The sequence below is a fragment of the Cercospora beticola genome, chromosome 1 (assembly GCF_033473495.1).
Source record: "Cercospora beticola chromosome 1, complete sequence".
Taxonomy (NCBI): domain Eukaryota; kingdom Fungi; phylum Ascomycota; class Dothideomycetes; order Mycosphaerellales; family Mycosphaerellaceae; genus Cercospora; species Cercospora beticola.
The window spans coordinates 5,156,152-5,177,555 of NC_088935.1; the positions used below are offsets into that span (position 1 = coordinate 5,156,152).

At 53.6% G+C, this 21,404-nt stretch overlaps 6 protein-coding genes across 6 annotated transcripts; 3 read left to right on the forward strand and 3 right to left on the reverse strand.

Annotated features, from left to right (window-relative positions):
• Positions 1–1,311: 1,311 nt before the first annotated feature.
• Positions 1,312–2,356, reverse strand: RHO25_002051 (uncharacterized protein; the record flags this gene model as incomplete). The annotated part of the gene is made up of 2 exons (XM_065602166.1): positions 1,312–1,413; positions 1,478–2,356. The coding sequence occupies 2 exons, from the start codon at positions 2,354–2,356 to the stop codon at positions 1,312–1,314; spliced, it is 981 nt and encodes a 326-aa protein (XP_065458238.1).
• Positions 2,357–2,677: 321 nt separating this feature from the next.
• RHO25_002052 (uncharacterized protein) lies at positions 2,678–4,257 on the reverse strand (the record flags this gene model as incomplete). Its single annotated transcript, XM_023594642.2, has 3 exons — positions 2,678–3,334; positions 3,392–3,978; positions 4,044–4,257. The coding sequence occupies 3 exons, from the start codon at positions 4,255–4,257 to the stop codon at positions 2,678–2,680; spliced, it is 1,458 nt and encodes a 485-aa protein (XP_023459783.1).
• Positions 4,258–6,330: 2,073 nt separating this feature from the next.
• On the forward strand, positions 6,331–7,275 carry RHO25_002053 (uncharacterized protein; the record flags this gene model as incomplete). Its single annotated transcript, XM_023594643.2, has 1 exon — positions 6,331–7,275. The coding sequence occupies one exon, from the start codon at positions 6,331–6,333 to the stop codon at positions 7,273–7,275; it is 945 nt and encodes a 314-aa protein (XP_023459784.2).
• A 1,275-nt stretch (positions 7,276–8,550) lies between these two features.
• Positions 8,551–9,265, forward strand: RHO25_002054 (uncharacterized protein; the record flags this gene model as incomplete). Its single annotated transcript, XM_023594644.2, has 4 exons — positions 8,551–8,765; positions 8,821–9,002; positions 9,076–9,195; positions 9,252–9,265. The coding sequence occupies 4 exons, from the start codon at positions 8,551–8,553 to the stop codon at positions 9,263–9,265; spliced, it is 531 nt and encodes a 176-aa protein (XP_023459779.2).
• A 197-nt stretch (positions 9,266–9,462) lies between these two features.
• Positions 9,463–10,726, reverse strand: RHO25_002055 (uncharacterized protein; the record flags this gene model as incomplete). Its single annotated transcript, XM_023594645.2, has 2 exons — positions 9,463–10,644; positions 10,694–10,726. The coding sequence occupies 2 exons, from the start codon at positions 10,724–10,726 to the stop codon at positions 9,463–9,465; spliced, it is 1,215 nt and encodes a 404-aa protein (XP_023459780.1).
• A 630-nt stretch (positions 10,727–11,356) lies between these two features.
• Positions 11,357–14,734, forward strand: RHO25_002056 (uncharacterized protein; the record flags this gene model as incomplete). Its single annotated transcript, XM_023594646.2, has 2 exons — positions 11,357–14,434; positions 14,498–14,734. The coding sequence occupies 2 exons, from the start codon at positions 11,357–11,359 to the stop codon at positions 14,732–14,734; spliced, it is 3,315 nt and encodes a 1,104-aa protein (XP_023458359.1).
• Positions 14,735–21,404: the final 6,670 nt, after the last annotated feature.

Consider the following 21,404-nt stretch of genomic DNA (forward strand, 5'->3'; position numbering starts at 1 on the left):
CCTTCGTTCTAGGCTGCGATCGATGAGAAGCGGAGCTGCGGCTACTTTGAAGTGCGCGCTTCGGGCTCTGGGTAGCTCTGACCGGGCGACTTCTTTGCGCCTTGCTGTCATCGACATTCGCTACTGTGCTGCTGGGAGACGATGATCTGCTGCTGCTGGTTGAGGCAGTGGGTGCTCTTGTGACTCGTGAATGGTGGCTCGACGATGCTTTGGAGGAGACACTTCCCGAATTGTTGTTCGCGTGGCGAGCTGAGTCCATGGTATCGTTCATTCTCTCCTGTGTCTTTTGACGTCGAGTTTTGATCTCGGGTGCTTCGTCGACAACCCGCCGGCTAGACGAAGCTTTGGAAGAAACATTTTTTGAGTGGTTGCCCGCGTCACGAACGGAGCTCGAATGACTGCTCGCTCGCTCCTTTGTTCCCGGGCCTGGACTTTGCATTCCTGTCACTGGTGGCTGGTCGGCAATGTGCCTGCTGGATGAAGCTCTGGAGGAAACGCTTCTTGAGTCGTTGTTCGTGGCGCGAACAGAGCCAGAGAGATCACTCGACTGGTCCTTTCTTTCTGGGCTTGGACGTTGGATCTCGGTAAGTGCTGGTTTGTCGACGTCGTGCCTATTCGAGGAAGCTCTTGAAGCAATACTCTTAGTATGGCCGCCAGCGTGATGAACCGGGGCAGTGATATTAATGGTACCATGTGCTGTCTGTGTGCTTGGACTTCGAGATCTTGCAAGAGCTTCTTGCTTTACACTATGCCGGCTCGCCGGCGCCTTCGAGACGACGCTTCTCACATCGTTGTTTGCGTGTCTAGGGGATGCTGGGACCGGCACAGGGGCTGTATGGTTGCTTGCTCTCTCCGATTTCTGTGCGCTGGGACTTCGTGACCTTGCTCGGTCTTCCACTTGCCGGCTTGATAGGTCCTTCGATACAACAAGCAGTGGACCGATGCTCTCGTGGTGAGAAGATGGCGCAGCTTTCACGGAGCCAGTACGCTTGCTTCCTGCGTCCATTCTTTGCGTACTCTGACTTTGAGACCTTGCAGCAGGTCCTTCGTCGACGACGTGCCGTTTCGATGAATTTCTAGAAGCGATACTTTTTGTGTGGTCGCTACCGGGATGAAGGGGCGATGAAGCCAACTCAGACGCTGTGCTGCTGCTCACTTTTCTTGATCCTTGAGTACTGTAACTTTGGGATCTCACAGCAGATGATTCTTCGACGATGTGCCGGCTTGAAGATTTTCTCGAGACACTGCTCCTCGAATGGCTGCTCAAAGGGTGAGGAGACGGTGGAACCTCTACAGGGCCCTCCGGGCTGCTCAATTTTTCCGTCCTTTGCGTGCTTCGACTTCTGGATCTTGCTGCACTGGGTGCTTCTTCGACGATGTGCCGGCTCGATGGCGTCTTAGAGGCAACACTTCCTGTATGGTGGCTTCCAGAACGTGAGGATTTGGAAGCAGCCATAGAGTTCGCACGGCTGCTCACCCTTTCTGATCTGTGCGTGCTCGGACTCTGTACCCGTATGACCAGTGCTCGGTCATCATTGTGCTGGCTTGACTCATCTCCTGAAGGTCCTGCAGACCGCCTCTCTTCTCCATTAGAATCAGCTTCATTCAACGCTGCGTGGTCCCTTTCCAACATGGGGGCGCCATCGTCATCTCCATCTCCATCTTCACCATCGTCATCTTCACCTCGATCTCCATCTCCATTTCCTCCTTCATCTTTCCCTCCTTCACCACCTGCCGCAATCGCTTTCTTCCCCTCCCCACCACCACCACTCCCCTTCTCCCCTCGATGCCTCCTATGCCTCGGTTCCTTATGCTTCCCCTCCAACACATGTTCCAACCTCTTAACCTCCTTCCTCGCAGCCTTCAACTCCACTCTCAAAAACTCATGCAACTCCTGCAACAACGTCAACCTCACCGATCCATTCGGTCTCTTCTCTCGTGTCTTCGCAAGCTGTGAAGCAATCGAGATTAATTTCGGCAAGTATCTCAATAGCCCTTGAGACTTCGATTTCGACTTCGCGTCCCGGCGACTTGTTCTTGATGATGGTCCAGCTTCAATTGGAATTTCATGTCTTTCCAATTCGTGCAGTACGATCTCGATGTAAGGTTCTGAGACTCGAATTGCACGTCGAAGAGTTTCTAATGTGAAGTGGTTGTCAGCTTTCAAATCTCGACTTCCCAGCGCTTCGAGAAGGAGCTTCGCTGCGCTCGCCAGTGTGGAGAATAAGGCGAGTTGTGCTGGTGGAGGAGCATTCGCTAGTGCAGTAACATTCGCTGGCTCGGGAGCATTCGCTCGTGAAGGAGCGGAAGGGTGATCAGATTGTGATGCAGCCTTCGAACGCTGCGACCGCGCCATAGCGACAAGTTGATTCAGTTCAGTTCAGTTCAGTTCTGCAGAGAGATCGAGAGGTGTCTTATACTCAAAGTACTTATTCATGCCGGGCCCTCCTTTTCTTTTTGAAGCTTCTGGATTAGCATCTTTTGTTGTGCTGCCCTCCTTCTGATCAAACAGTCCCGTGAATGCAAACACACGCCACTCATCAATTCAATTGTCAGGCGCGCGCCCATTGTCATGTGTTGGCAACAGTGTCCCTTATGACCCACTCATCATTCACAAACAACTCCCAGCAATGCCTCAGTCTGGTGGACATTGTTATGCTTCTTCATATGCACTGCTTCATTTCGATTCACCCGCCACCAATGGTGAACCGCGCTGGCTAGAATCTGGTGTCTCTGCATGGACAGCTTTGCTGCCCTTTTCGCGCCATGTGCTGACTGCTGGGATGTTCGCGTACAGTCGCTCTTCCTCAGTCTTGTACGCACGTGGTGTAAGTTTGATGAGGGTGTGCAAGGGCACTTCCATCCATGGTGATTTCTCTTGTGATGAGCCCATGAAGTAGGCATAGATGCAGCGAAGCACTGCCTGGTGCGTGACGATCAGGATGTTTTCTGATCTCTCGAGTTCCATAATGATAGGCTCAAGGCGGATGACTACGTCGCGGTAGCTCTCGCCTCCAAGGTAGCGGTAATTGTACTTGTCATCGTCGCGGGCTTTGAAGTCCTCGGGGTACTTTTGCTCGATTTCACCATATGTCAGGCCATCGCATACTCCAGAGTCCAGCTCGTCTAATGCTTTCCAGCTAAGCTTCTCGTACGGAAGATATCGAGCAGTCTGTGCTGTTCGTTTTAGAGTCGAAGTCCATACTGTGAGGGGTCGATCGCCAGCTGATTGTCTAACGAGACCTGGCAGAGCCTTGGCGTATGCCTGACCCCTTTCAGAAAGGTCCGCATCACCACCTATTTGGCCGCTCAGATTGTACATTGATTCGCCATGCTATAAGTTTGTGTCAGCTGTTTCACTTCTTTCACGAGCCTGAACTGCCCCACTTACCCGACTTATCCAGATCGAACGTGGCTTGATGTGCAAGTTCATCAAGTAGTACACCACTCGTGACTGTAAGTAGTCCTGTATCCGATTGATGATGACTTGTGATCCCACATCAATGATTTTGCAGTACGTCAGGTCGCTCTCATCCTCGTCCAGTGTTTGGTAGACCCTCTCGTACATTTTGATCCTTTCCCGAAAGTCTCTTGCAGCCTCTTCGGGATCTTGTCCGACGTAGTCTGGACTTGTTGTCTTGACCTCCAGTATGTTGCTCATGATGATCTCCTCGTTGTCACACTTGCTCTCCACGAACAGTGTTTCGATGCCTTCGGAGTCGCAACGCTCCTTGATCCACCGTCGTCTTGCCTTTGTACTGTTTGTAGCATCGAGGATAGCTATGAGGTTTGTTGGGTGTTTGAACCAATTGACCATGTCTGCAACTGCGGCCTCCGCAGCAGCCTTGCGCAGTCGCTCGCCCTCTTTGTTCGCAGTGTCGAAGAAGGATGCGTTGGGCTGGGGAGTCGCAGTACGACGGTAGTTGCCTACGTTGAAGCATTTCGCGGTTATGCTGAGCCAGCCGAGATAGCGAACGACTGCATTATGAGTGTCAGTGGACTGTGTTGCCTGTGCCTATGCTAAGCAATGATATGGTAGATACCTTTCTGAGCTATCAAACTCTTGCCTCGGGCGGGCAGCCCAACCATGACCACACATATTCTTGTATCTTCGGCCTGGACACCAACACCATTAGTCGCGGTTGAGCTCCCTCGCGTGCGCATTGCTGGACGCATGAAATCTCCCGGTGCCGACTTCAACAGCTCAGGTCTGTACTGGGCGGTCCCATTGACCTCGCCGTTTGTGCTCTCGTCCATGGCGGAGGGCAGCGTGTCTCCGACGTCTTGGTCGTGTGCAGCTTGCAGCAGTGCTGTGAAGAGCCGCTGAAGATGTGGATTGCACGCTCAACTGAGCTGTGTGCAGACCTCGAGCTGCAGTGGCAGAGGCAGAGTGGTGATACTTGTGGAGCGCAACGAGCCGTCTCTTAGCACGAGCATTGAAGTCGCAACCGTGATGCCGCCCCCAACTCGTCCGCACGCACGACCTGGGCTGAATTTGCAGACGAGGCCTCTGCACGAGTGGACCGTGACCTGCACGCTTGCGGTATTTTGGGCGAATTCGCCTTATCGCGGGCAGCAACACTGAGGCATCCGGAGTGCGGCAGGCCAGCAAAAGACAGGACGTTTGGTCGTTGTGGGTGAGTATGGCATGGGTGTGACGCGAATCTCGAGGGTCCCGCAGTGCTTGTATCCATTCAGCGAACGTGGAAAACACATGACGCTGCTTCCGCCGGGCGTGGGCCGAGGGGCAGGCGGCCTTTCGGTTGTTTACGGAAACCAGACCATTCACCTCGCCTGGTACTCGACGACGGGTCTAAGGTGCAGAACGGCCAGTCCTAGGTCGCCGGAGGCATCACCGAACATCAACGCTACAGACGTACCCCAATGAAGTTGTATGAGCTCGTGGAGCCTGTCCGCTCGCCCTGGTTGCTCGAACTCATCATGCCACCACGCCTTGTCCGGACTCTGAAAGGCCGACGTCTGACGAAAAATGTAGAACGCTGCTGATAGGAAAAAAGGAAACAGGCACACGACACGACATATACTTTACCAGCCGCCTTATCTGTGACTTCGCGGGACCTTGCTTCTTCGGCGCACAGGCACTCTGGGGCAACAAGCACACGCGGAAACATGCATCCCTCGCTCTACACTATCGGACGATGGAGGTGTGAAAGCGACTGCTGCTCATTACTGCCGCCGATTTGATGACCTGACAGCGATCGCCGCGTAGCTCACTGGTGTACTCAGTTCAAAGGTCTGCCTGGAGTGTGTTTCAGCTTGCTGCTGACAGCTCTTTGCTCGAAGTTCCCTCCACCGCACTCCTTCGGTGGTGCCGTCGCCTATATTCGCCTACGACGCAACGACTCGAGCGGCCTGACTCTTCATTGAGACAATTCTGCTATACAATGTTCCAATTCCAGAGCCGAAGAGACAAATCATACCTGGGCATCAGCATGCTATCGTATCGTGTTCGAAGGCGTCCCATCTTCGCAAATCAGCTGTGACGCGTGGGGCACCGGCCTTGTTCGGTCTGCGCCTCCCAATCGAGCGATGCCCACACTCAGGACTTACTGTAAAGTCACAGTGCCTTCCTCTCCGTTTTGTAGCTTCATCCTGTCGCTATCATGCGTACACATTGGCGCCACGAAGAGTACTACTGTGGCAATAGGCAGTGTCCGCCTCGAGAACCGCGGCTCATATGTTCTTGCAAACTTCAAGGCCGCCCATGAAGTTCCTCATGCCTCTGTTCCTCGTCGTGAAGTGTCTTCCCATTGTGCTCCCAAGGCTAGGAAGGACTGTGGCTTGCAAGAGCACAATGGCATCTTCTTCATAGCATGAAGCACTGCCATAGAGGCAGATGAAAAGCCACGTGCGCCTCCTCACGTCTGCTCAGTGAAGCACGAAGTTGCACGGCACATAAATTGTAGAGAAGTGAAGATCTGTCCAGCTCTCCAACGGCGCGTCGGAGAACGTGTCTGTAGGGCTGCCGGTTGATCGGCATGACGGAGTTCTCCAGGGTCCAACCGTGAGCACGCGACGAAGCTAAGCTGCCCTAGCTCCAGAAGTGACAGGAACGGTATACTTTTGCGTGCTCTGTACAGCAGTCAGGCGCAAGGGAGCTTGTAGCTTGCCAGCCCCCTTCTGTCTAGAGTCGTCGCAGCTTCTCCGCCTTTGGCTCCAGTTCGGCGATTCCGCAATGGCAGTCGCTTGACGTCCAGCAAAAGCGTTGAGGACAGAAGCATAGCCGACATCATGGCCTCCTGTATTATGCTCCTTCGTCGTCCTTTGCTTGCTTCCAAGCTCCCAAGAGCTTTCTACGCGACACCCGCCATGACCCGATCAGAGCATACTTCCAGCTCTTACCTCGTCACGCCAGCAGAATTGAGCGAGGCACTCAAGAAGAACGCTCCATCTCGTGTGTCGACGGCTCCGAGAACGATTGCAGTATGCGGTTCATGGTTTCTACCCAATGATCCCGAAAAGAGGACTGGATATCAGGTGTTTCAGAAGGGACATATACGTAAAGCGCGATTCTTCGATCTGGACAAGGTCGCAGACACTTCATCGCCATATCCGCATATGCTCCCGAGTCCAGAAGTGTTCAGAGATGCTGTGAGCGAGCTTGGAATCAAGAGGGACGATACTGTGGTGGTGTACGACACGGCTGAGCTGGGTATCTTCTCAGCTCCTCGTGTGGCATGGACATTCAAGGTGTTTGGTCATCCTGCTGTGCACATCTTGAACAACTTCAAGTTGTGGGTTGAGCAAGGATACCCAACGGAGGAGGGCGAACAGAGGCAATTTGACAAGACGGAATACCCATTACCTGAGCTGGACAAGAGTAGGGTTGCTGCATTCGAAGAAGTTCGTGAGATCGCGCTAGATCACAACAAGGAGGGTCATGAGGATGTTCAGATCCTCGACGCTCGGTCTGAGGGTCGATGGAAGGGTGTTGATCCAGAGCCTAGACCAGGCCTATCTTCTGGACATATGCCCGGCAGTCTTCCTGTTCCTGTGCCAGTCCTGCTCGATCCCAAGACCAAGACATTTCTGTCGCCAGATGAGCTTCGCAAGGTGTTCTCGGAGCGAGGTGTGGACCCAAGCAAGCCGATCGTGTCGAGTTGCGGAACTGGTGTGACGGCGACGATCATCGATGCAGCACTGAGTGAAGCCGGATATGGTGATGGAAGCAGAAGGATCTACGACGGCTCGTGGACCGAGTGGGCACAGAGAGTGCGGCCTAGTGACAATCTGATCATCAAAGAGAAGAATTGAATTGACCAAAATGGAGTCCCTCGAAGGGACAAGGCATCGGTTGAGATCTCCCAGTGAGGTGGCCAGGGGACATAGCGGTCTGCCGAACAGTCGCGTGCAAGGTCGCCAATGTACTCGGCAAGTACAGTGGCGGGCGTTCGGTATGGTAGTGCGATGCGCCTTGATGGAGCGTGTGACTGAATACTGTACGTTGTTTGACTTCTACTGCAAGTTGATTTGGCGAGGGAAGTAACAGTAAGATATCCTGAATGTACCCATCTGCTTCTGAACTTTGCCATCAGATGAACCGCACCTGATATGCTCGCCAACGTGTCTGAGCAAGCAAGATTACTAAACAGTTATCAAGCCAGCCAGTTCTCATCGCTCGGCGCCTCGAGGTAAACAAGAAAGCAATTGAGAGAAACATTCAGCACACACCGGTATTCGAACCCCTGACCTGCGCGAACTTTGCGCCAGAACAGCAAAACGACAAGTTGGCGATCCTGTTTATGGGGATCTACCGGAACTAGAATCGGCGATGAGTCGCCAACTTGTCTGAGTAAGCATGTTTGCTTGGAATATATCAACGTCAACAGTGCTTCCGCGGGCAGAGGAACCTTGACAGAACTACAATAGCCACGCCTCGAGTCCAAAGGTAAGAAAGAAGTAAAGACAAAAAGAGCAAAAATCAAGCCATTCGAACCCCTGACCTGCACGCGGCTTGCAGAGCTGCTGGCGCGCAAAAAGCAAAAACAAGCCGACCGCGCTCTATACGTGTGGACATGCCGGAAATCGACAATTCGCTAATCGACTTGTTGGTAAGCATGTTTGCTTGGGATATATAAATGCTGCTGCTGAACACTACCGCAGTTGCCATGGCGTCTTTCCGCCCTGGCAGGCCTATCGATGGCGGCTTGCATTGTGTCACTGTCATGTCTTGATTACTGGTATCGAATCCCTGCCTCGCACGTGGGGTCGAGTGCAGCAAGGTGGTTTCCGTGGCTACGCTCAAGATGTCGCGCGTGGGAAGTGAGTGAACGGTCGTGGTGGATGCCGCGTGTCGTCACTGCCGCTGTTGTCAAGCCAAGACATATCAACGGTTGTTCAAGCTCAATGGCTTTCTTGTTCGCCTGCAGCTCTCCCTTGGCTCGAGCACTTTTTGCATCTTCAAAAAACACGCGTCTCTTCGCGTTCGACCGCCATCCTTGACTTATCCTGAACATTGCTTCAACTACAGCAAAGAACAACAGCACGCAACTTCACACGTACCCCATCAAACAGCACAACACCGCTGCAATGTTGCTCTCAGCCGCCGCCCTCGTGTTCCTTCCACTCACCCTCGCGATGCAACCATTCGACAGCAAGTTGATCGCCGCCAACCGCATGTCTATCCACCTGACCGACGCCGCATCTGGCAACTGCTCCGCTCGCGTCGAAGACAGCCCATGGCTCATCAAAGACGTGATCAGCCTTCAGGCTCATCCAGGCTCGAAGAACGTCAGTAGCACCTTGTGAGCGCACACAATTTTGGCCAGTCGGAATCCACAAACGCTAACATCTCTATAGCACCTTCAGCTTCGAAGACATCAACGCCGGCCTCGAGCTCAAGACCAACTGCACCTTCGCCCTCCCCCGCGGCTCCAATGCCTCGATCGCCGACGATCGCTATCACCTCTGCACTGGTGGCGATGTGCGTTTCAAGTACGATGGCCAATTACTGCAGGTCTCTCGCTGGTACCAAGACCCATGTGAGTTATTCAAGGCTTTTCTGTGATTCGATGAAGGAGGTTGGGCGAGGCACTGACAATGGCTTTGTGCTAGGTCTTGGACCACCACCATACGACAGCGCTATTGCCCACGGCCGCGCCAATCTGAGTCTGACGAAGACTCAGGCTCCATATGGCGAATTGGCTACGCAGACAGAGGTGCAGATTCCGATTAGTGGGTATTCGTGGATCTATGAGTACCGCTCCTGCTAACAATACGCCCCTTCCTAGGTTCGCTCTCTTGAGCTCCGGTTGATGAAGAAGGTGGAACGATGGATACAGGACCGCAACAGCAACAGCCTGCAGAGCGGGACGTGAGTGCGGCGCGAGATACAGATTGACATGAACTTCATTCGCGCTGCCGTATGCAGCATAGAATCCTGAAAGCTGCAGAGCATCTCCGTCTCCGCTCAATAGCTTCAGATACGACCAGAAATCAACTCTACTCCAACAACGGCACATCGTCAAACTCCTTCCTCATGTATACCCTCAACGCATCCAACCCATCTTTCAACACCTGCGTGGCACACACATACCCAAACCTCACATACCCCTTAAATTCCTCCCCAAACAGATCCCCAGGCAAAAGCATCACACCCGTCTTCTCTTGCACATCCTCGCAAAAAGCCTTCGTATCAATCCTCTTCCCATCCCTCTCAAACTTCACAAACGCCGTCGTCCCCGCAACAGGTTTCGTCCAACTCGCATATTCATCATGCTTAATGATCCACTTCTCCAAGATTTCCACATTCGCCTTCGCAAGTTGGATATTTCTCCCTAGTAACGCATGAATTGTATCCGGACTCAGCGCAAATGCCGCAACTTTTTGATCGAGTTTTGATACGCTGATGGTTGTGTAGTCTCGTGTACTTGCACATTTCTCAATGAGCTCTTGATTCCGACTTGCGATCCAGCCGACGCGGAGGCCGGCGAGGGAGTAGGCTTTGGATAATGAGCCGGTGACGACTGTGTTCTTGTACCCAAGGGAGAGGAGAGAAGGAGGGAATTCGGTGTCCATTGGTGCGATGCCGTGGAAGATGGGTCGGTAGACTTCATCAGCCATGATGGTGATATTTTTCGATTCTGCGAAATCGACGAGTTTGTGGAGGAGGGATTTAGGGAGAATTTGGCCGGTGGGGTTTTGAGGATTGTTGATGATGATCAGTTTTGTGGCGGGGTTGGATTCTACGAGGGATTGGAGGTCTTCGATTGAAGGGAGCCATTTGTTGGCTGGGTCGGATTTCCAGAGGGAGACGGTGCAGCCGAGGGATTCGGGGACGGTGTATAGTTGTTGGTAGGTTGGGTAGTGGCAGATTACGTGGTCGTCTGGGCTGAGGAGGGAGTAGAGGATGAGATGGTTGGCGGCGATGGCGCCTGGGGTTATGAGGACTCCGTCGGGGCTCAGAGGTGTGCCTACTTTGCCGGAGTAGAGTCGAGAGAGGTTCTCGCGGAGAGCGGCGCTGCCGCGGATTTCGCCATAGGTTTGGGGATCAGAGAGGTCGATCAGATCGCTAGGCTTGAGGTCCTTGTTCTCCGAGAGCTCGACGAGCTCGTTGATTGAGAGGCTGTGACAACACGTTTCGGCAATGTTGTACTTGCATTTCGTTTCGTACTTGTCCATCCACTATGCCTTCCTTAGCTCATAGTCATAGCGCTTGCAGCGATTTGCTTACTTGTTCCACGCCGAACGGTTGTGGAGGCGACATATTGGCTGCTCGTCTCAACTACTTCTACGTTACCCGGATTGAACTTGGCTGTGCTGGGGAAGACTGTGTAACCAATGATGGCCAAGAATATAAGTAGTGACGAGTCAGATATATGTAGCGATGTTCGGAGTCTGGGGCAGTTTAGACTCGGCTTAGGTAACTCCTCCACTTCGCCGGAGAGGGTCTCGTGAGAGTTCTAGATGCACAGAATCTTGAGTGGTCGGCATCGCATGCCGTGACGATTTCGATCATCAGACCTGAAGGCCGCTTACATGTTGTCGTGAAGGCACGGAGTCGCATTTACGAACAAATGGAGTGATAGAACTTGAGCTCGTGGGCATGACATCGCTCGGCGGATTGCCATGTGCTCTCTTGACAGGGGTCAGATGAGCCGCGGCGGCTGCGCCGCGATTGCTCGATTGGATCGACGGCAGCTTAGATACGCTCCGTCTTGACATCTTGCTGCTGCTGTTGTGTATCATCGCGTGTGTCGCTCCATCCTGGAGGAACACGCTGTTGTCTGCCTGCGTTGCACTTCATCCTCTCCTCATGCGATAACCACGACGTCGCCGCTCCGGCCTCAATCCACCGCCCGTCGACCGCGATAGACTACTCCCAGGCAACCTCGCCATGTGGCGTTCATTATGCGCTGCGTCTGTCGTGACGCTGCTGTCCTTTCCATGCACGGCCTCGGCTGCCTTCAGTACGAACGAATTCTACACCACCAACGCTGATCTCCTAGCTCGAAACGATCCCTTCAACCTGTTTGTCCGCGAGAAACGACCCGAGGACTGCCCGCCATGTTTCAATTGCAACCTTGACGATTTCAAGTGCATGCAATACGGCAACTGCACCAAGAGCAGTGGCAAGTGCTCTTGTCCCTCTGGATTCGGTGGCGAAGATTGTAGCCAGCCGCTCTGCGGCTCTCTAGCAGATGGCAAGGACAGGTTGCCACGAGAAGGCGATCAATGCAGTTGCAAAGATGGGTGGGGAGGCATCAACTGCAACGTGTGCGAGACCAATGATGCGTGCAATGCTATGATGCCGGAAGGCAAGGACGGCATTTGCTACCGGGAGGGCTTGGTCCAGAAGGAGAACTACCAGATGTGTGATATCACGAACCGCAAGATTTTGGACACACTTAAAGACAAGAAGCCGCAGGCTACCTTCAGCTGTAATGCTGAAAGGGCAGAGTGCAATTTCCAGTTCTGGGTGGATCAGAAAGAGAGCTTCTACTGCGCACTCGACACATGTACCTGGGATCTGAAGGCGACGGATACCAAGAACACAACCAGCTACCACTGTGAACATATCAAGTGTTCGTGTGTTCCAGGTCGCATGCTCTGTGGCGAGAAGGACAGCATCGACATTGGTGATTTTCTGGATCAATCCATCCAGGGACCTGCAGGCTTCACCTCTGTCAGCAGCCTAGATGGAAAAGGAGATGGCAGCACTTTCACTGAGCCGGCCATGAACGATCTGATATCGAACGTGTTCGGAGATCCAAGCATCATGCTCAAGTGCCACAGCGGTGAGTGCCTGTACAAGAATGAGGTTCCAGGATACACCAGGCCCATCAAGACCATCAACACACCACTAATTGCTGGGGTGATCTCTGGTGTTGCGCTCTTTATAGTGGCGCTCGTGCTGCTCATTTACTTCATGAACCGGAGAAGCGTGAACAAGTGGGGCTACATTCACCTGTCGGAGGACGAAGAGGAGGAGAATGCCAGATTGTTGGCAGACCACAAGCCAGCGTCCTTGTTCTTCGAGAATGTTGCCTACAACATCAAGGGCAAGCAGGTCTTGACAAATGTCTGTGGTGCTGTGCATCCTGGTGAGCTGCTCGCAATCATGGGCGCATCAGGTGCTGGCAAGACGTCCTTCCTTGACATTTTGGCACGCAAGAAGAAACGAGGCCTTGCCACCGGAGACTTTTATCTCAACGGAGAGAAGATCCCTGACGACGACTTCAGGAACGTCATTGGCTTTGTGGATCAAGAGGACACCTTGCTGCCAACCTTGACTGTGCATGAAACGATTCTGGACTCTGCTCTGCTTCGCCTTCCCAGGGAGATGAGCCGCGCTGCAAAAGAGCAGAAAGTAGAGGATGTCGAGAGACAACTCGGTATCTTCCACATCAGACACCAAATTATTGGCTCTGAAGAGAGCGGACGTGGCATCTCTGGCGGCGAGAAGCGCCGCGTTGGCATTGCCTGCGAGCTGGTGACCAGCCCAAGCATTCTGTTCCTGGACGAGCCAACCTCAGGCCTCGATGCCTACAATGCGTTCAATGTTGTGGAATGTCTCGTTACTTTGGTCAAGAGCTACAACAGGACTGTTGTGTTTACTATCCATCAGCCACGCTCGAACATCGTGGCCTTATTCGATCAACTCATCCTTCTTTCACAGGGTCGCACTGTCTACAGTGGACCCTTCCGCGAATGCCAGAACTACTTCGACAGTATAGGATATTCGTGTCCGCCTGGTTTCAACATTGCAGACTACTTGGTAGATCTGACGATGCATGCCACTGCAGGCCACGACTCAGACGACATCGAGGACGACTATCAGTCCCAGACTGATGGGAGGATTACTAGAGCAAGCTCTACTATGGCTGTGAAGAGCATTGCCAGTGTCAGCAATGTCAGTGTCGGCGAGTCGACAAACGAGAGCGCTGAGCACAACGTAGTGCGACCGCGAGGCAAGCGTAGTCTTAGCATTCGCCAGCAGCAAGAGAGGCAGCTGTTCTCTAGGAAGAGCACAGAAGTGCCTACCAGCTCGCACAGTGTGCAGAGCGAGGGTGAGAGCACATTTGGTGACCAAGACAGCACGCGGCAGCAATGGCTCAAGTTATCCAAGCAGCAAGGAGCACCTCCCCCTCAGATCTTGGACGATCCTCACAACCTCCCACCAGCAGTACAAGGCGCGACTGGAACCAGTCTAGACTACTTGGTCGCCTCTTATCAACAATCAGAGGTGGCAGCTGAGTTGCGCAGCGATCTTCAGAACGCCATTTCTGGAGCAGGACACAGCAATGGAAATGGCAATGTTCCCGGGTCACCAAACGGAACAGCCAGCAGTAAGCAGTTCAAAGGATACCGAAAGCCATGGATCACCGCGCAGTTCGTCATTCTCTCACGGAGAACGTGGCGTAATCTCTACCGCAATCCGATGCTCATGCTCACGCACTATGCTATTGCCATTGTGCTAGCAGTGTTCCTGGGCTTCCTCTTCTACGGCCTCACAGACGATCTGAAAGGATTCCAAAACCGACTCGGCTTCTTCTTTTTCTTGCTGGCGCTCTTCGGCTTCAGCACTCTGACCTCACTCACCGTGTTCGCACCCGAGCGTCTCCTCTTCTTGCGCGAACGCTCCAAGGGCTACTACAACCCTCTGGCATACTACCTATCCAAGGTCGTCTTCGACATTGTCCCTCTTCGCCTCATTCCACCTTTCATTATGGGCTGCATTGTCTATCCCATGACAGGTCTCATCCCCGCCTGGAGCGAATTTCTGAAATTCATGCTCTTCATTGTGCTTTTCAACCTCGCTGCAGCTATGATCTGCCTGACCATCGGCATCTGTGTTCGCAACCAAGGCGTTGCGAATCTCCTGGGCGTCTTGGTGATGCTCTTCAGTCTGCTTTTCGGAGGCTTTTTACTCAACCAGGAAACTATTCCTCGACCACTCTTGTGGTTGCAATCGGTACGTTCTATTCATTCACCTACATCCTGCTTACAGACAACTTTGACTGACTTCTCACCACAGCTCTCCATCTTCCACTACGGCTTCGAAGGTCTCATCGTCAACGAAGTCCGATACTTATCTCTCGTGGACAAGAAGTACGGTCTGAATATCGAAGTTCCTGGCTCAGCGATTCTGTCGAGTTTTGGCTTCAATGTTCTGGCTTTATGGCAAGATGTAGTGGGTTTGTCAGTGTTCTGTGGTGTTTTCCTGGTCCTCGGGTATGCGGCGATACACTTTTTATTGGTTGAGACGAGATGAGAGGAACTGGTTACTAGCTATGGCATGAGGGTACGACTCTGTTGTTGCTTGCTGTAAATACCTTGCTTGCGCTTGTGCGCAAGTGTATGTATACATGTTAGAGGACGCGAATGGACGACAGGAAGCGTTCTTATGGGTGATAGAATGGACTGGTGGTATCAATGCTTTGAGGTGTGAGAAATGGAATGACAAATATGATCTTACGATGACTGCCGTTTGTCTCTTGTGAATTTGTTTCTGACTTCTGACTTCTTTCAACTGTGATTCGTCCCTTCATCCGTCACACGACTCATGTACGCTATACTACCTTTCCTGTCAACTGTAGTTGTGTGGTGGTAGGATCAACCGGCTGCGTTTTGCTCTCTCCCACATCGTCGGGCGGTGCACCGACAGCACCATCCAGAATTACCCTTCTTTGATTTTTCCCCTCTTCTACCTTCTTCTACTTCGTCATCATAATCTTGCTCCTCAATCGAAGACGGATGCTGAAGCACAGTCATCTTGATACACATCTGAAGCTCTAACTCTTCCTTGTCTTGCTGAGCAACGTTATCGGCAAACGCAAGTCAGACGACTTCTCACTCTGGCGGCCAGTATACTGTTCCGAGCGAGTGAACTGTCAGTCAGGCAGCACGTGGGTATGTCATAGTATACTATCTCTGGCATCCGAAACAACTGAAAGACCCTTTGTGAAGCCTGCTCATGAGCCTCATCAAACAAACGCTGAGAGTTTCGTGAGTGAGAAGTTGTGAGTTCGGGCTTTTGTCATTCATTCATGTACATGTGTGTGCTGCAGCTTGCAGGCTTCTGAGTATCATCTTGTCATTGCTGTTCGTTGTTCGGGATTTGACGCGGACGTAAAAAGATTTGGCCTTACATGTGCTTGCAGAGGCTGGAGCTGGCTTACACCGCAAAGGATGGCAGCTGTGTGAGATCCTGCAATCATGGGCCATGATGTTGGGTCAGTAAACGCCGCGGCGCCACATCACAAAAGTCCACTAACGATGAGACGGATGAGCCTTGGGTTGGATGTATCGTGGTATCTCTGTAAGAGCTGATGGCTGCTAGCTCGATGCATAGCAGCCCATAGAGCGGAGAAGTGGTCACAGAGTTGGGCGAAATTCTTGCGCATCGGTGGTGGCAACGGAGAAAGAGCTTCTGGTTAGACGTTGTAATGATGATGTACGCCACCCAGCAGTGACTCCTTTCTGGGCACAAGGATGCTATGGCATTAGCAAGTCAGTGTGCTGTCTGCTTTGGGACACTGGTTAGCGCCCTGTCCTTCTTTCGGAGAGCTTGGAAGACAGCGCAATACCAGTGCCATGCCAATGGGAAAGGAGGAGCCTAGGATGTTCAACGTGGCGGCGGCGATTTTTGTACGAAACACATGGATAGTATGCCAACAGAAGTCAGTATCTTCCTGTTCTGGGCAGCGATGGGCGCTTGCGTCCGTACGTATCAAGTTTCGGTGCTCCTGAGAGTCGGAAAGTGCGAATGGCTGAAACGTGCGAACTGGTGGAGGGCGTGGTGTATGCGCTGTGCTCTCGGTAACTCGTGCTGGCGATGAGAGGTTCCATGTTGGCTGGGATATCGATGCTTGGGCAACCACACCACTTCACACTTTTTTTTTCGGCGGCATGATTTGACACCGGCGGCTATCAGGCCGCTATACGATGGAGGTACGCGTTGGTGTTGCCTTCGATGTGATTTCACGCCAGGGGGAGCTCGTGGTCCTTCCGTACCGCGTGTGATCGCTGGGGTCATTGGAAGATCCGATGGCAGAATTGTGGAAGTTGGCATGGTGGTGGTAATATACGCGTGGTACAACAGCTGCGTACCGGTATCGTGCGAACGGAACACTGTCTCCACGCTCACGCGGGCAAGCAGACAAAGTGTATCACGTTGTTGCTGGTCTCATCAGCAAGCGTGTTCCATGGCACGAGTGAGCCAACATGTCGCTGCTGTGGTACTGCTGGGTTGAGGGGAGCATCAATTCCCCAGTGCGGAAGCTATGACGTCCAAAGTAGGTTCTGCGTGAGTTCGGTAGCTGTCGCCTTCAATACACGAAGTTGTGGCGAAAGCCTGGAAGGGCAGCTGATATGGGGGAAGGTTTGTCAAAAGAAGGTGCATTTGGCCAACCTAGGAAGCATGTCCTCGTTCTGATGGATGCAGCGGCAATTGATCAGCACGGGACCGAGCGGATACCGTAGGATGCAGTGTTGAAGACGCGTTGAACGCGTTCGCGCGTTCAGCAAGCATTCGTGAACGTGATGGGGGAATCCCAGCCGCTGATACGGGAGGCGGCGGGAGACCATTGTCTCGCCAGCATTGCAGCGCGGTCATGTTGACGCCCTGCTGGCGATAGCTTAGACAACGCACCGGCAGAAGCGGACGTCGTTGGTGACTTGGCGTGTATGGGCGGAGCAAGCATTCCGTGCTCGTGGTGGAATATCGCGAGCAACAGGGCAGTGGAGCGCGAGAACTGGGTAGTGTACTGCGCCACAGGTGGGCAAGCGAAAGTGAATTATACGGGCGTGTCCGACCACTCCCTCGGGACAGATTTCGAGGTTCGAAACTGCGTACACCATCTTCTCCTGTGGTTGCACTGGACGGCCTGCCTGGCCGATTTTGGATGGCTTCACTGGTTCTTTCCAGTTTCCTTTGGATCACTCATCAGCATATCATGTCGTCTGATGGGTTGCAACTTGCAAAGACCTCAGCTCGCCGAGACTTGTGCCATCTGGGTCGAGCGTAGCGGAATGACGCGTTGTGAACGCGACCCCGGAGCACGCGATCTGGCGAAGTCTAACCTGCTTAAGCTCAGGGCTGTGGCTGCAGCAGAAGCGAGCGCTGGAACGTTTGATGAGCATTTGGAAGTGGCGGGCGTCACATCACTGGACGATTTGATGAGGGGCCACCCACTCGTATCTCACATCCTCATCTGCCCCCAATGTTCATGAATGATACGTGTACGGTTTGAGCAAGTACAGTGCGTAACGCTGAGGTGGCCTCCGAGACCGAGTTCCCTGCCAGGCGGTCGTAAAACTCACACAAGCGTCCGCACAGTGAGCCGAGTCAGTGCCCTAGGTGTCTCCAATTTCAGCTGTTGTTTCTGGCGAAAGCCACACCGACCGAGGCCTCTGATGGCAATGCGAGAAAGAAGTCACTGCACGATACGATGCAAGTTCCCGTGGACCTGTGATTCTGCGCACATGTGCATAATAAGGCTGCCCGCTCGTACTGCACCAGCGCGTCTATGTCTGCTGAAGAGCCCGTGTCCAATGTTGCTGTGTTTTCCCGAAAACGTCAAGCGCGGCTCTCCATCAAAGGCTAGTTGAATCGTGGACCAGTAGTACGAGAGTACAATGCGCTACCGGTGAATGCGAGATCCTTTCCGAGCCGCAATCGTGCAGATAGTTGCGAGAGCAGCCGTCTTTTGCTGGTGAAGAGAGGCGGCACCACGCTGGCGCAGGGCTGGGCAGACCGTGTGAAGAAGGCTAGGCGCTCCTGCCAGCGGAGCGTGCGTGATAGCAGACGTGGCTTCTTCGAGACTGGCGTTGAAGATCATGAATGTATCGAGTCGTGCCGCAACGGACCATACAAAGTCAAGACTTCAGATCGAGATCTGGTTGTAAATTGAGGGCCAGCCTTTGCATTTCTGAAGCAGGTCCAGGGTGCTCAGGAACTTGCACCTAGGAGAGCTGTCCGCCAGGGTTCGAGGTCCCTGAGTGAAGCTCTCGACATGTGAAAGTCTTTCCGGACGCAAGGCGACTTTTGGTGAGCTGAATCGGAGTACGTATATATGTTGTAAAGTGAATGTGGTAAGTGGGTGCGACGCACGTTACCTGCGGACCTAATGCAACTGCTCGCATGGTATCTTCTCCGATGCTACGTCATGTCTCGCGTTCTTGTACAGCACGCGACACAAAACACACGCGTAGATTGCTTGTGAAATTTTGCCGGCTTAGTCGTGTCGTAGCGTGGAGTGGAACAATGTTGTGTCTCAGAGCGTTGGTGGGCTCTGGTCTCGCCTGGCTCACCGTAACGGCATTGCCGCGGATCTTCGGAATCATTGCATACAGCATTCGTGTGAGCTGCATGGGCGGCGCAAGGAGGAAGAAAAAAAAAAGCGAGCGGACAATGGCTAAGAGCATGCTGTAGCACAGCTGGGATCCGCCCAGAGTGCCGAACTCGCGTTTCATCCTCGCATTTGTGCACGCCGGGCAACCGAACGACGCGACATACCAACGCAATGTGCAACTAAAGATAGCAAGATATTCATTCGGTTTTCATGGGCGATCCAATTTGGCACAGCAACGAAGACGATTTGGGGATGCGAGTTTCTGAGACATGCCGCGTGCTGAGCATCCATGCAGTGACAGACTGTAGCAGTTGCGTTTGCGTACTCGCGTGTCTCTCGTCCGGTGCATCGAGCAGGAGCTCCAGGATGGGTGGGTATGTGATGCTGGCAACCGTGGTCTGAGGGTTTCTACGATGTAGTGCCGGTGCCACGATGGGCGTTTGCAGTGTCCACAGCAAAGCCAGCGAAACCAGCCTGGCGTCCATAGACCGACTGTGATCTGCGGCAGCAAGCAAACAATTGTGCAACATTGATATCTGGTCGACGGCAATGCTGCGTTCAGATGGCTTGCCTCGTCCTGCTGCAATTTGACGTACATGCCTGGGATCCCAGGGTGCGAGTAGCCGCTCTCAAATGGAGATCGGAGACTAGAAAGCGCTTAGGAGGCGGTTTGGAAGCCTTTGGGCGGTGGATGATGAGATTTGGGGCAATCAAGCCAGTGCGAACGCCCACTTTGGCCTCGTCGTGTCTCGCGGACGCGTCTGCCAGGACACGCGGGTAGAGTGCATGCAGCTCTCGATGAGGAGCAGAGCCGAATCTCTGGAGCGCCTTGGTCGTTGTATGCGTGGTAGCGACCTGCAAGTGCTGGGTTTCCGCAGGAGGTTCGGGCGAGGATGAGTGGCCGTCAGCGCACCGGGGGCTAACTCAATGAGCGGTAGCTGCATAAGACAGCGAAATGGCTGGCGGCTGTGATTCGACGGCGAGATTGTGGATCTGGACGCTGGCCGCTGGACATGGCTACGAGCACCAGCGCGCGCTCCGCCTGGCAGACAACGTGAAGCGTGGAGGCCGTGGCGTGCAGGACATGCGGCGGATGCTCAGTAGCAGAAGAGCAGACAGGACAACACAGCACCGGACAGGGCATGTCCCACAGGGGGCAGCTGGAGCGTCGTGTGAGCGGGATGGGGCACGGCACAGCACAAGCCACAGCTGCTGTGAGCCTGCCGAGCCTGCATACTAGAGACGGCGGTCGAATGATGGATCTGCAGGAGTCTCTCGCCGGCCACAGCTGACACGCACAAAACGTCTGGGCTTTGGCACAGAGTGAGTTGCCGTAGTTAGACACGACCGTCGGCTGGCGCTGGGTCGTTGCATGATGGGCCGTGAGCGCAGCAGAGTTTCCTGACCTTGCAGCCAAGCGACGTGCAAGCGTCGGCGGTGGATCGCTAGGATCAGTGTCTGTGTGCAGCTTGCTCTGCTCTCCTCTCCTTCACCTCCGTCGTTGTCCTTCGTTTTCCACCCCAATTTGCAATGGATCATTGAGCAGGGAGTCGATTATTCGCCGCGGATTCGGCATCATCCTCTCCACTCCCTCTCCTTGCCGCTGGCCTTGTCATAGGTGCTGTGACCGCTGCAAATTGTGCTCCGGTCAGCCTCGACACCAGCACCACCTCGTCCTCATCAAAAACGTCGACCTCTCCTCTTCGTTGATCGTAGAGCTCCCTGACGTCCGCATCCTCCCAACCGCTCCGACATCTTGCACCATCAACCTCGACGTCGACAGGTCTCGTGCCCACCTATCAGCCTGCTCCTGGATCGGCTCGTGTGCTGCCATCAACTCGAAAGGTAAGAGACCATCATCCATCACCGTGCATGCACCAGGAACACGGACACGGAAGGACACCTCGACACGAATGGAGACGGCGGCGGCGGGTCACGTATGATGGGAACATCGAGAGAGGAGAAGAAGAAGGTGCGGTGCTTGCTGGAGGCTTTCCGTCGTGGCTGCCCACAGGTGCAGCGTGCCTGCCGAAGGTGAATCAGTACGACCGGAGAGTGTCGAGAGGTCTCAGCACTGCAGATACCATCACAGCAGTCGAGATCGTGGTTCAGGCAGCAAATCTCCTCCTCACGCCCGACCCGCCGTCACGTCCCCTTCCTCGAACCCGCCAGGAGTACTACACTCGACATACGGCCCGTATTCGGCACTCCCATTCGACTCTACCTGACAGACTGAGGGCTGTGGTGTCCGGCGTTGTTGTTGGCCGCTCGAGAATCCCGTTGGTTGTACATGCAACGAGCACGGGCACCATGGCATCATGTTGGGACTTGACAACATGCCGCCCGTTCACCTGAACAATACATCGACTGTACGATATCCTCTGGCATCGAGGTGTGGCGTCAGTACTCAAGGTTCAACAGCCATTGGCCATCGCATTCCTTACGAGCGTTCTGGAACGGGCAGGCAATTCCAGCGTCAAATTTGTCTCTCCTGCACCACACCTCAATACAGGCAACCATTGACGAAGCTCACCATTTCCTGGGACCTGCATGTGATCAATGACAGTCCGTTCAGTTCTGATGCTGACT